We start from the raw sequence: 12,818 nt of genomic DNA on the forward strand, positions 1-12,818 counted from the left end.
GAGAAATTACTGGGAAGTCTTATCAAGGATGGAAATATGGTCGTCCCTAAATTTGAATAATGAATAAAAGCTAACACTTCTAGATAAAAGTAAAATAAATTTTCTAAGGAAAATGTAATCACTTGGGCAAGCTAGTCTGGGGGTCGTCCTGGGTCACTTCAGTGTTAGCATCGTCCATTATGTTGACATCCTCAGAACTCCTCTGCAACAAGGAAATTTCAGTAGTGATGGGAAGCTTGAAAGAATTGAAGTCCAAGTCAGGATATGTCTCCTTAGCATCAGCACAAAAGTCCTTATAGCCAGTGCATAGTGGCTGTCTAGACGATTCTTGTACTCGTCAGACTTCTTAAAGGCTGCTATGGCTTCTTCACGTGCTTTCTCTAAGGACAAGGCAAACTCAGAGACTTGTCTTTCGAGATGGACGATATGGGTATCCTTCTCTAAGTTATCAGCTTTAAGCTCTTCCACCTCGTTCTTCAGCTTCATCTCACTTCCTTGTAGACGATTAAAATCCTCGGTCAACCTAAGGACCTCCCCCTTTTTAGCAGAACTTCATTGGTCAGCTCCTTAGTTTTGTCCTTAGCCGTCTTAGCCTCTGTAGCAAGCTCCTTAGCTTGGCAGGTTACTGTATAAAATTTTGACACAGCCTGCATATGGACGAAAGGGAGTTAGACATCCTATTCAAATTAAAATTTCTAAAAAAAAAAAATTTAAACACAAGGATGAGGGAAAGACTTACCTTAAAAAGGTCATGGATGCCAGAAAGTTCAAATTCCTTCACTGACATGTTGTAGCATTCATTAACTTCACGCTCAGTGACGATTCCTTTGAACGTCCTCCATGCGTAACCCTCGTCCAGAACTAGATTGGAAGGATGATCAGAAGGCTCCGATGAACTAGGCTTGCGAGAAGTTTTAGCTGGAGGGGGAGGATCAGTCTGGACTGGATGGATTGTTTGGACGGGCTCCACATCCACCAGAGGGTCATCCAAGTTCACCGTCGAAGGTGTAAACTTGGGGACCTTGGGAAGAGAAGTCTTACCAGGCTTTTGCTTCTTAGGGCCTCGACGACTTGGAAGGTCGTCCAGGTCCACGGCACTGGATATCGACTTAGACTTCCTCTTCCCAACCTGGACGGAAGTCACTTGGATAGTTGGGGGTGCAGCAACATCCTCGTCCCCACTAGTCATTGTTTTTTCTTTGTTTTCCCTCATTGTAGTTATCCCTGTGACGAGGAAATTCAATTAAAAAAAAAAAAAAAATGAAATAAAGTGGACGATACTTACTTCGACGGGTAGTCTCCTCATGACTGAGGTTCTCTGCAGTAGGCACTGGGCCAAGTCCCCAAGCTGTTAGACGACTGAGAGTTACCAAATCGTGGAAAGTTCTCCCAGGGAAGGTATGAACCACGTCTATCCGGTCCAAGTAAAATTTGTCCAAACGTGGACGAACAACAGTTGCATCACCAAGAGAAAGAGTTAGACGATTGAAAGATAGGAAAAATGTAAGGAAAAATGAAATAAAATGGAAAGAAAACATACCCTCAGGACGAAGTCGACCTAGAGGGCTGGTAAAAGGTGGGGAAGGGGGGATTATCCACATCAGCTGGGCCCCCAGCCCAATTTCCATAAATAATAAAAAATTCTTTTTTCCAGAGCCGATCAGACGAGCTACGGCCCTTAATTAAACTGTAATAAGAGCCCCTGGATGAGAACTGGTAAAAACCAGCAGATTTCTTTATCTCCGAGGGCTTATAACAGTAAAGGAACTTGTCCACCGTAATTGGACGGTTCCCTTCCAGTGCCTCACGCCATAGCACTTGCATGGCGACTATCGTCCTCCAACCATTGGGGTTGAGCTGGTTAGGTCCAATACCCAACCTTTAGAAGAGGTCTCTGCAGAAGGAATTTAAAGGAAACCTAAGGCTAGCTAAAAGGTAAGAAGTGTATACCCCTAAACTAGAGGAAGGAGAACAACACCATTCTCCAACCTTGGGTAGACGAGGGTTAAGCTCTTTAGGAATTTGGTATCTATCTACAAGAGTTTTTAACTTGGCAGCGTCTAAGGTGGATGCTACCTCTGGGGCACAACTATAAATTACGTCCTCCTCGTCCTCTTCCTCGTCTTGAGGAGGGCTAGATGGCTGTCTGGACGAGCTAGCCCCAGATCCAGAAGCCATCCTACGTTGTAGTTCCTGAAATTCCTCTAAAGGAATGCCAGGAACTCCAAACGAATAATGCTCGTCTGAGGAATCGCTATAGGACGAGCTATCTACACTACTTTCCTCACTACCCTCACTCCCAGAAGAACCGTCCTGGTACTCGTCTATCTCACTCTCTAAACTACTAGACGAAGACATGGTTGAAATGTAGAAAGATTTAAGATGAAAACCTAAAAAGAAAGAGGAAATACCTTATAGAACTAGAAGGAAAGTTAGACGAGGCTCTTGGACGAGATGGCAGAAGGGAAAATGAGAGGAAAGTAAAGGGCATGAAAGAGAATGCACTATTTATAGGCCCCAGCAACAAGGTTTGTGAAACGACACTCGCCACTCAAAAATTGACATGTGGCGGTTCTTTTGGGAAACGAGATCGACACGACTGGCCAACCAACAGCTTCGCGACACGTGGCTCACAAAAAAGTGAAATCTTATTAAAATCACAACAATATCTTGGACGACCCTTTGAACAAAGGGGCAACTGATGGGGAAGTGCAAAATTAGTCAACTCCAATTCGTCCAAAGGTATCATCCAGAGCCAATAGAGCAAGTTGGATCAAGAATCATCCCAGAAGAAGGAAAAAATGTTCATGGACGATAATATTGTTCTTGATCAATGAAGTCTCCCATGGACGATAAACTCGTCCATGAAGGTCGTCCATGGACGATCATCAGATGTCCAAGAACGACCAAGTTGTCATACACTGGACGGACGAATACACAACACTTAGAAAACTCTCGACTCTTTGTAGCGGTTACTAAACCCGTAGCTATCGCCATGAATCCCTCAAATAAGTTAACTTCCGTTAGCGGTTACAACTTTAGTAGCCGTTGAGGAAGTTAACTCCGGATTCATTGGCTTCCACAAATCTTGGGGAGGTTATTGGACAAATAATCGTCCCCAGGATCTCTATATAAAGGACCAGTCTGAACCCAAGAGAGGTAAGAACATTCTGAGACTTGACTCCCAAAAAGTTGAAACTTCATTCCTGTGAGACTAACTTTGCTATCAGAGGGGGTTTGGCCGGTCTTCTCCGGTCCCCTTTTTGACAGCGTTTGCTTTTTGTAGGCCTTCCACCGTTCAGTAGCCCACCGAAGTCAGAGCATCCATCTTATTGATTCGAAGCGATATCATTTATATTATTGAAGGTTTGATGGTTATTAATAGTTATTGTAGGTCATGTTCATTCTTGCCTTAATCTTTTAGGACACCTATTCCCATACATTGTCGCTCATTCATTTAAATTTATGATCTTTGATTTTTGGAACAATTATCTAAGTGGATTCTAACACCCTTCATTTAATTTCATGATTTCTTATAACTGTTTGATCAACCAATATTTGGCTGCCACGTAATACACATATGTTTAAAATATGACTTTGTTAAGCTAAGTTGTACCCTTCGCAGGATACATCATCATCAGTATGAATTTATCATATTTGAACTTTGGTGATACAAGACATAATTCTCAAGAAAATTGCATTATAACAAATTAAATAGAAGAAACAATGATAAATCTAGGAATCAACATTTAAGTTGCTTGAAATCAATTACAAAACAGGAAAAAACAAAAAACAAAAAAACAAAAAACCTAGGAATTAACGGTTAGGGTTGTTTGAAATTATTCTCAAACTATTGGAGACAATTCAAATGAAATTTTATTAATCAAACATCCCATCACGATACTTTCGAGCCAAGCAAGGAATTGAAGGACATACTTTCTAGCCAAGCAAGGAGAATAAATAAATTTCTAGACTGTCTAAATCAATTACATAAAATCAATAAAATTTAGGTTAAATAACTAATTTGGTCCTATAATTATTGGGGAGTCCAATTTGGTGTGCGTTTGACAAGCCTAAACAAGGCTAGTTTTTTGGACTTTTTGAGCTTTCTTTTGGTGAGTCCCACACCCAAAAAAATTTCCTATCATTTTCTACAATTTTCAATAAATAAGTAATTTGCAAAGCTTATCCAAACGCACTTATAGTTCCTCAATTATTAATTCTGTCAAATTAGTCTCCCAACTTTCAAAATAAAGTCAATGTTATCATTGAGTTTAATAGTTGAAATTAACTTGAATTTGACATGTTGGCACTTTCCATAATAACCTTTTAAATTGGTCATATTCATGAATTTTGTTAAAATTTAAATGAAAAGATGAGATCTAAAGGTGAAATTGATTTCATTTTGAAAGTTAAAAGGATGACACAATTAATAATCTAATGATTAAACTGAACTCTTTTTTTTTTTTTAATCTAAATAATTGTAACATTAACATCAAAGAGAATCCAAAATTACAGTCTAGGAGGAAGAAGCCCCCTCTCCAATGAGATGGTTGTGAGGCCCACCCTCATGTGAGTATGGGGATGCATGTATCTGAAACACCTTGTTATTTTTCCTCTCCAATAGAAGGATTAAGCATAGAACGTGAAATGTTGGAGATGGAGTGTCTCCCTTACAAATTACAAGAAGTTGCCCATTTGGCTACTTCATGGGCAAGAGTGTTCCCTGCTCTCTTTACACGGGTAACCTTCCAAAGAGCAAGAAAGTGTAAAAGAAGTAAAAATATTTGCAGTAATGGCAGCTATAGACGAGTGGGGCAACAGAGTAGAGCAGTTAATGGGTTCAATTACATTACGAGCATCCCTTTCTAGAATAATTGCCGAAAACCCTTACTCTTTTGCCATTTTAATGGCTAATAATGCTGCTTGTGCTTCAACCCATAAAGCACAAAGAATCCTCCACATCCATTACTCAGTCCATGCGGAATTCAATTCCATTATCTGTTCACACAGCAGTTAGGAATACTTAGAATATCCAAGGAATTTCTCATGGACTTGGCTTGAGTTCAATGTCTCGTTGTAATGGTGACAAATAGCCAAAATTGGAGAGGTGTCATTTCAACGCACTAAAACTTTGAATACAATCTCTTTCCTTCTCACAGTTGCATCAAAGTTTATATTTTATTATACTTTCAAGAAAGTATTTGGTATCAAATGATACCACGTCAACCGTATCAAAATCCAATAAACAAGATACATATGCGCAAAAAATAACTATTCACTAACACCCTTTAGACCTTGAGAGCAATGGCGAAATGTTGATATACTTATTTTGCACACATATCTCTCAATTATTGGATTTTGATACGGTTGACGTGGTATCACTTTATACTAAATATTTTTTCCTACTTCCTTGATGAGATTTCTGCTCTTTCTTGCCAACCGCGCCATCTTTAGTGAGTTGTAGACACTATTGATATCTCTTAGCCATCACAATAGGATCAATTATGTGTGGATCCAATTGCAAACCATTATGAACCACCCAGAGCATCTCACAAATATTTTCACAGCAGAGCAAAAATTATGTTCATCTTCCCTAGAGATCTTAAGGCTGTTGAATTAAGCCAATCCAACTACTCATGGAGTTTAATCCAAACTCATGGAAATTGATTGGCCAATCAGACAAAGACCACACTATTTGAGCCACATGACAAGAAATGAAAAGGTGCTCCGCAGTTTCCAAGTCCCCATAACTAGCAAACAAGTAATATCTTCAATCTCAAATATGTTCCTAAGCATCTCAAGAGCTGGGATTGCATTCCATGCAATTTTCCAGAGGAAAATTTTAAGTTCATGGATTAAATTGAACTTTATATCATAGTTGAACAACCAAATATTAATAATTTAACTAGAATTAAATAAGATCCATTAATCAACCGAATCTAACTGGCACTGGGTCTTTGGTGTTGAACAATAAGCCTGCATATGGTGTCTGCATAAAGCTTTTGGATATGTGATGCTAAGCCTGACTTTCAGAATTCTGCTCAGCTGGGCTCCACTATCAATCCAGTGCACAGAAAAGTAGAGATCAAGTGATTAATGCCAGAGGGATGATTGAGATATCAGTTTTTTAAACTAAATTTCTGAAGCTCATTTGTCAAAAGTCTTATAACTCAATAATGTAGAGACAAATATTTTTCGCAAATCCCCTCTACCTGTTGTTGTAACTATCGACTTATAAAGAAAAAAATAAATCTAAAACCCAAATAGACTAATTTGGGTATTAGTTTTGGTAGATTGCCATTAGGATTTAATTATTCATTGGTAGAGACTAGAGAACATAGTTCTTCTACAAGAGCTCTCCTAGGGTAATGTAGGGACAGATTTTTAGAAACGGCTGTCATCCCTTCTCAATGAAATATCCTTTTCTTTTATAAAAGTAAATTGTCCGAGCGATTGAAACAACATTGGCCAGCATAGGAGAGTAGGTATTAACCACAAAAATATGTCTACCTAAGCACCTCAGGCATGGCAAAGCAAAATAGAGGCAACATGGAAATCTATGAAGGGAGAGACTGGTGTTCTAAAAAACAGATTGATTTAGAATTACATAATGATGGTATGAATACACCTCAAATTATATTGAAATACAAGGTAAAGAAACTACCAGATACAAAAAAGGAAGTTGGTGAAGTGCCCAGAACTCATTGAATCCAAGGAACTTCAATCTAATCAGCAGCAATTCCTTGCAGAAGGGGTCATCTATGCCGATATTGCTAACATATGCTGAAGTTTAAATGTCAATATATTTACAAGCGCTTACCTCCAAACAATCTCTATGTGGCTCTCATTAATCCTCATGAAGCAATCTTGAAAATCTGCAGAGTGACTAGAACCAATTTGAAACGCTGAAGTCCCGTAGCTTTCTAAGATGTTTCTCCATGTCTTCCCTGGTCTTGTCCCACTCTTGTCTCTCTATCACAGTGGAAGGATTATCTCTCTCGCTCTGGAAGCATTATAAGGGAACAATGTATCAGGACATGCTGACATGCAAAAGAAATAGACTTACAGAGAGTGATAAAGATCAGGGATAGTCACCAGAGGAATTATTTTGAAGGAGCTCCCTTTATCTCGTATTACAAGCAAGTCACTCTTTCTATCTCTGTTTCTTCCTCCTGGAACTGTGACCTACAGAAGGTAATATCAACCTTTTCAAAATAAAATAAATAAATCTAATAAGTCACAACATGAACTAGAACTATAAAAAGATTGACAGGCAGAGAAAAAAGGATTCCTCATGTACTTGCTAAAACTAAAACCTATGGTACAAAGAATCACATAATGAAAAGGGATTCGGTCATGATGGTCAAGTCAAACATCTCTATCATTAGAAATCTTCACTTCCTTTTCAGGGATCCTTTTTTTAGGGGAGTGGGGGACCTAAAAATTTTCACCAATAACCTTAAGCATCACCACTTTCAATTTGGAAACATGGTCCTACAACTAAACTGCTTAAACAAAGTTATTCATCAAAATCAAAAGGTAGCCAAAACAAAAAGAAAAGAAAAAATCAAAACTCCAGAGGTAAAGAAGCAAATAGCCATTCCACGTCCACAAGAAGCATAAGAAGAATAGTCATTGCAGTTTTAAAACTAATATTCACAAATAAATATCCTCACCAAAACTTTAGCTCTGGTAATTGATTTTGTTTGGGAATCAATAACATAAATCTCCTCAAAATCAAGCACGAACTCTGGGTCATCCAACCTCCGGTTCCTATAGTGCTTTGTCAAGAAAACCTGGAACAGAAATGCAGCCCGGTGATGCTGTTGCTAACAGTAAAGAATCAGGAAAAGAAGAACTTCATCCTTTCAGTTCTTAATATTATTTAATTAGCATCTTAAGAGAAACCAACTACAATATTGAAGGCATTGTTCAAATGACCATGTTATCCTATCATGTCATGCTATCAAATAGACATCCTGAAATTTATTGGGGCAGCTAAAGGGCCAGGCCACACTAATATTTTCAATGTTCTTGAAGTATTTGAACTTTGGGATTTATCAAACATATTGCATGTCTGTCCAAACAAAAGACAGTGATTTCAGCAGCCAATGGATCTGCCAAAATTGTTCCCATGCAAATAGGAATTTTAGTTCGGACATTTCCTTATAGCTTATACCTAAAAGAAAACAAAAAAAATAATTGAAAAGATATGTGCCCAATGTTTCTTCACCAATATGAAAGGTAGGTTTGCCAATGCTATGACAGAGGCTAAAGTTTTCTACTTTCTTATTAAAGAATATAAAACTGTTCCCTATTCTTTTAGTCTTTATGGTAGAGATCAATTGTAAACCTCCATATGTAATGTCAATGATTTTGCATCCTTGTGAAACATGTTCAGGTACTTATAGTTTTAAATACTTCTCTCCTTTTACAATAAAAAATTCCTCTTCTCACATGTACCAGTCCCCTCCTCCACCCCATCTTTTCCCTCTCTGTTGCTTTACTATTTTTATCATCAAGTATGTTGTGAGAAGACCTGCAGTCTCTTGTTTCTCAATCTTTTCTGATTGTATTACAAATAAATGGAAGGACCAACTCTAACAAATAAATTTAAGAGTTCCTTTACTTCAAAAAATTTGTAAAAAGGGAGGGGGAGGAGGAGTTTGAAAAATACAATCAAGGGTTAATTATAAGCCTTCTTCCTATCAAATTTCTGATTCATTTCAATCTCCAGGACAAAAGAATAATAGGGTGCCTGTCCCTTCCCAATACTCTATCTCCCATCTAAAGGGGCAACATACAACTTGGCTACAGACGTTCATGCTGCCAACCTTACACAGTGGGCATAAGTGCAGCAAGCCCTCTGAGATTAACACTGAAACACAATCAAACCCTCTGAGATTAACACCGAAACACAATCAAATTAGTGTGTGTGTGTGTGTGTGTCTACATATATATATATATATATATATATTCAAAAAGCTTCTTATGATCACACTGGGAACATCATGAAGCTAGTTCACTCAGCAAGACTACCTACTAACCAATTTGTCACACAGATTAAACACAAATAGGCATTCGCAGAAGTAGCTATGCCACATATATGCCAAACTATAGTATTGTCCACGATCACAAAGAAAGCCTACAAACGATGCCCCAACTTTTCTAGAAGAAAAAGGCAAAAGTGAAGAATATGGCAACCCAATGCATTATTGAACATAAGTGAGAAAATAAAGACTGGCTACAATCTCAAATAATCTGTTAAACAAGAACCTCCGGCTTGCACACCAAATGTCCAAAACGAAAATAAAAAAAGCCCCATCTTGTATTGCCAAAGAAAGTTGAACTCTTCTCTAACTCTAATGCCATGATCTACGAAATTCCTTAATGTCTCTTAATAATGATCTAGGATTTAGGTACCATAAATTGAAATATATCAGTAGTTCAGTAATTATGTAAATGGAAAATTCAATTTAACACTAACTAGATGACACAAAACACATAATAGAGCAATAATAGTTTACTCATACCTTAAAGATCTCCCTCTCGGTTTTATATAATGGATCTCGAGGCGCATCAATGGGCGGTTCTGTGACATTGTAGCATCCATAATCACTCATTGCACAGCGAATGTACTATAAAATTTTGACATAAAGAGGAAGAAAAAAGAAAACCCATTATTAAAAAGACACTAAAATTGAATGTGTATATGTCATTTGCTTCACCCAAAAAAAAAAAAAAAAAGGTTTACCTTTTGAGGCATTGGAGCAAGCACTTTGGGAATGGCATAAACATCAGTATCAGGAGGAGTAACATACATCTACAAAACCCAAGAACCAAAATCAAAATAACAATACAAAAATAACCAAAACAAAAGCACAAGTATTAGAAAAACAAAATGAACCTCTCTGAAATCATAGACATCGTTATCTGGGTCAGGGGGTTTTCTGATAAAGAAATCGCAGTGAAGCAAGGAAATCTTATGGAACTCTTCCTCGTTGATCCTATAATCGACAACCATCTCGGAGTCCCAACCTTGTGTTGACACAAAAGTCTTGCTCTGTACCATGTCGATGTCTTCGTCGGCGGTAGCAGAGAGCGAGGTGGATTCGGAGTGGTACTCGATGTCGAAGTCTTTCTTGTTGTCGACTTCCTCGAGCTCGTCCTCGTCCATGTCGTAGTCGTCGGGGTCGGCTCCGTCGCCGTCGCCGTCGTCAGCGCGGGTGAGGAATGGGTTGTTGCGTCGGAGAGGGGTGGGAGTGGGAATGGTGCGTTTGAGAAGGAGTGGCGGTGGGGAGGGGAAGAGGAGTGAGGAGTGTGGGGTGGTGAATGTGGGGAGCTTGTATGGTGGTGAGAAGAGGAAGGTGGTGGTGATGGGGAGAGACATGGGTTTTGGATTAGGAGGTTTTGTAATGGTGGAGTGAGTGAGAATGAGCAGAGTGGAAGGAGATAGGGAAGAGTTGATTAGATTTTTTTTTTGAAAATGATATTATACTAGTTAATTTAAAATCATTTGTTTTGGAGGGAGGGATTAACTGCATGTCTGAGTTAAGATTAAAAATTAAAATTATTTTATTATTTAGTTTATTTTTTGTATTATTTATAGACCTCACGACACTTTTTAATATTATTTATGATTTTATTATACCATTTCAATTAATTTTTACCTTTATCTATAATACTTTCAATAATAATTTGTCTGTTTCAGCAAAATAAGTGGTATCTAAACATTCTTTAAGTAGACAATAATTTTTAAGAATATTACAAGTTTTATAACATGAAGCTTACAAATTGGTATGTTGATAATAATAAAAATAAAAATAAAAATAAACATTCATTAATTAAAAAGTTAAAGGTTTGAAGGCTACCAATCACATTCATTAACATATTAATTTATAAAATTTATGCACTAAAAGTTGTAGTGCCTTGCATTTTATGAGTCAAATGACAAATGGGTATGGTTAAGACTAAATCTAGACAAATGTTTAAAATTTCCTCTTTCTTGCATTAAAGCATTAGATGGATGTTTTGCCTATAAGAATTTTTTTTTTTTTTTTTTTTTTTTGAGAAACAGCCTATGAGAAATTAGTTATTGGTTTTGGAGTAAAATTTAAATACAATGTCTTATGTGCAATACATTATACTCTTCAGTAAAATTGAAACACATGATTGTATTGAATTTGATTATTCATGTAAAAAATAAAAAATTGATTGTATCTCATTGGCCAATACAACCATGTATTTTAGTTTAATTGGGAAGCCTAATGAGTGTACCGAACTTAAAGTATCATATATGAGTTTTAATTAGAGTTTGGAATAGCCTTCCATAGTAGTTTTGTAATCCTTTTGTGAGTAATGAGTGTACTGAGATTTTAGTGGAGAAAGAGAGAATGAGAGTGAGAGTGCCATTTCCTTTATTAATATTATTATTTTTTGTAACTTAGAACTCAAGTCTCCAAGACTTGATTTACTACTTGGAAACTTAAGTTCCAACTTTGGTTATAAAGCAAAATTTTTTTGAAACATGTCACATAACAAAAAAGTTTGGGAATTAAGGCCACAGGGCAAGCAAAAAAAAAAAAAAGAATAGCCATATATCTCTTATAAAGTAATTGCTTTGCTAATAAATGCATGTAAACATTATGCGTAAATCAACAATAAGTAAGGGGATAAGTGGATCTTCTTAGTGGAGTCCTCGAATTCGTTTGAAGTCATTGGTAGGTTTTCCATTATGTAGGATGGAATAGGATAGTGGTAACACATTGGAGACCTTCCACAGTTGCCCATTGTACAATGCTCTAAGTTGAGTCTCATACTTTTGATCATTTCTAAAGAGCAAAAGCACTTTTTCTTCCTATGGTCCAATCACACACATTAGTAGTCAAATTTTGAGAGATGCCTATACCTAAAGGATGCCTAATTAATGTTTCCTCCTACTAGCTTTATTTTTCTCCAACGACTTAAGGATTTGGATATGTCAATCATAACCCTAACCTGCATAAAACTTTCAACACCCATCTCTTCGTCAAACTTGCCAACCAAACAATTGTCCTAAGAATTTCATAACCTTTTTGGTCATATACCTAACTAGAAGTTCATAAATTTTGACCTATATATAGGAGTGTGAGAGAACTTGACCTCTGTAGGTCAAATATTCCACCTATTGCTTTAGTGGAGTTTGCTCGATTAAAGGTTTTGTCTCCCATTTTTTGACAATCTAAGCCAACAGCACATCTCAATTATATCATATATATTCTCCATGGTTAGATTTAAAACACCTAATGTGAACATATAAACAAAATAAGGCAAAAGGAATAAGCAATGTACAAGAGAAAGAAACAAAAAAAGAGAGAAGAAATTGGGATAAAACAAGCCCTATTGATATATAAAGAAAACGGTGGATGAAGCTTAATACGGACGGCTCGGTGTGTGGCAATCCGAGTGTGGCTGGATGTGGGGGAGTGATAAGGAATGATCGTGGGCTTTGGATTAGGGGCTTCTCCAGACGTATAGGAGTCACAAACAGCTTTATAGCTGAGCTTTGGGGTCTAAGGGAGGGCCTTATTTTATGCTGTAATCTCAACATAGATGCTGTCATCGTTGAACTGGATGCAAGGGCTATTGTGGATGCTATTAGTAATGATCAATATGTAAACAATGTAATATCCCCTGTTTTGGATGACTGCAGGAGCTTGATCTCTCGTTTCCACCGGATTCTTTTCAAGCACTGCTACCGGGAAGCAAACCGGTGTGCAGATAGTTTAGCTAGGTTGAGTATTAGTCAAGAAGCTGAAATTGCTTACTATGAGAGC

General features: G+C 37.3%; 1 protein-coding gene across 4 annotated transcripts; it reads right to left on the reverse strand.

Moving 5' to 3' along the window:
* Positions 1-5,645: 5,645 nt before the first annotated feature.
* Positions 5,646-10,483, reverse strand: LOC126701245 (PLASTID TRANSCRIPTIONALLY ACTIVE protein 6, chloroplastic). 4 transcript variants are annotated; one of them, XR_007647259.1, is made up of 7 exons: positions 9,911-10,482; positions 9,758-9,826; positions 9,537-9,641; positions 7,680-7,799; positions 7,099-7,188; positions 6,824-7,006; positions 5,646-6,058 (listed from the first exon to the last, which is right to left on the reverse strand). XR_007647259.1 is itself a non-coding variant. In XM_050399347.1 (6 exons), the coding sequence occupies exons 1-6, from the start codon at positions 10,391-10,393 to the stop codon at positions 6,890-6,892; spliced, it is 984 nt and encodes a 327-aa protein (XP_050255304.1). In that variant the 5' UTR covers positions 10,394-10,482; the 3' UTR covers positions 6,577-6,889. The 4 variants fall into 4 exon arrangements, 2 of the variants coding, with proteins under 2 accessions (XP_050255304.1, XP_050255305.1); XR_007647258.1 differs by having other exon boundaries at positions 6,668-7,006; XM_050399347.1 differs by lacking the exon at positions 5,646-6,058 and having other exon boundaries at positions 6,577-7,006.
* Between the last annotated feature and the right edge of the window lie 2,335 nt (positions 10,484-12,818).

The sequence above is a fragment of the Quercus robur genome, chromosome 9 (assembly GCF_932294415.1).
Source record: "Quercus robur chromosome 9, dhQueRobu3.1, whole genome shotgun sequence".
Classification (NCBI taxonomy): Eukaryota; Viridiplantae; Streptophyta; class Magnoliopsida; order Fagales; family Fagaceae; genus Quercus; species Quercus robur.

Excerpts from the sequence above, each read along its gene's own strand:
- LOC126701245 (XM_050399347.1), bottom strand. The coding sequence starts at position 10,393 with ATGTCTCTCCCCATCACCACCACCTTCCTCTTCTCACCACCATACAAG. Across the intron at positions 9,642-9,757 it reads TTGCTCCAATGCCTCAAAAG|TACATTCGCTGTGCAATGAG; the intron begins GTAAACCTTTTT and ends AAAATTTTATAG. Across the intron at positions 7,800-9,536 it reads CCGAGAGGGAGATCTTTAAG|GTTTTCTTGACAAAGCACTA; the intron begins GTATGAGTAAAC and ends TTTCTGTTCCAG.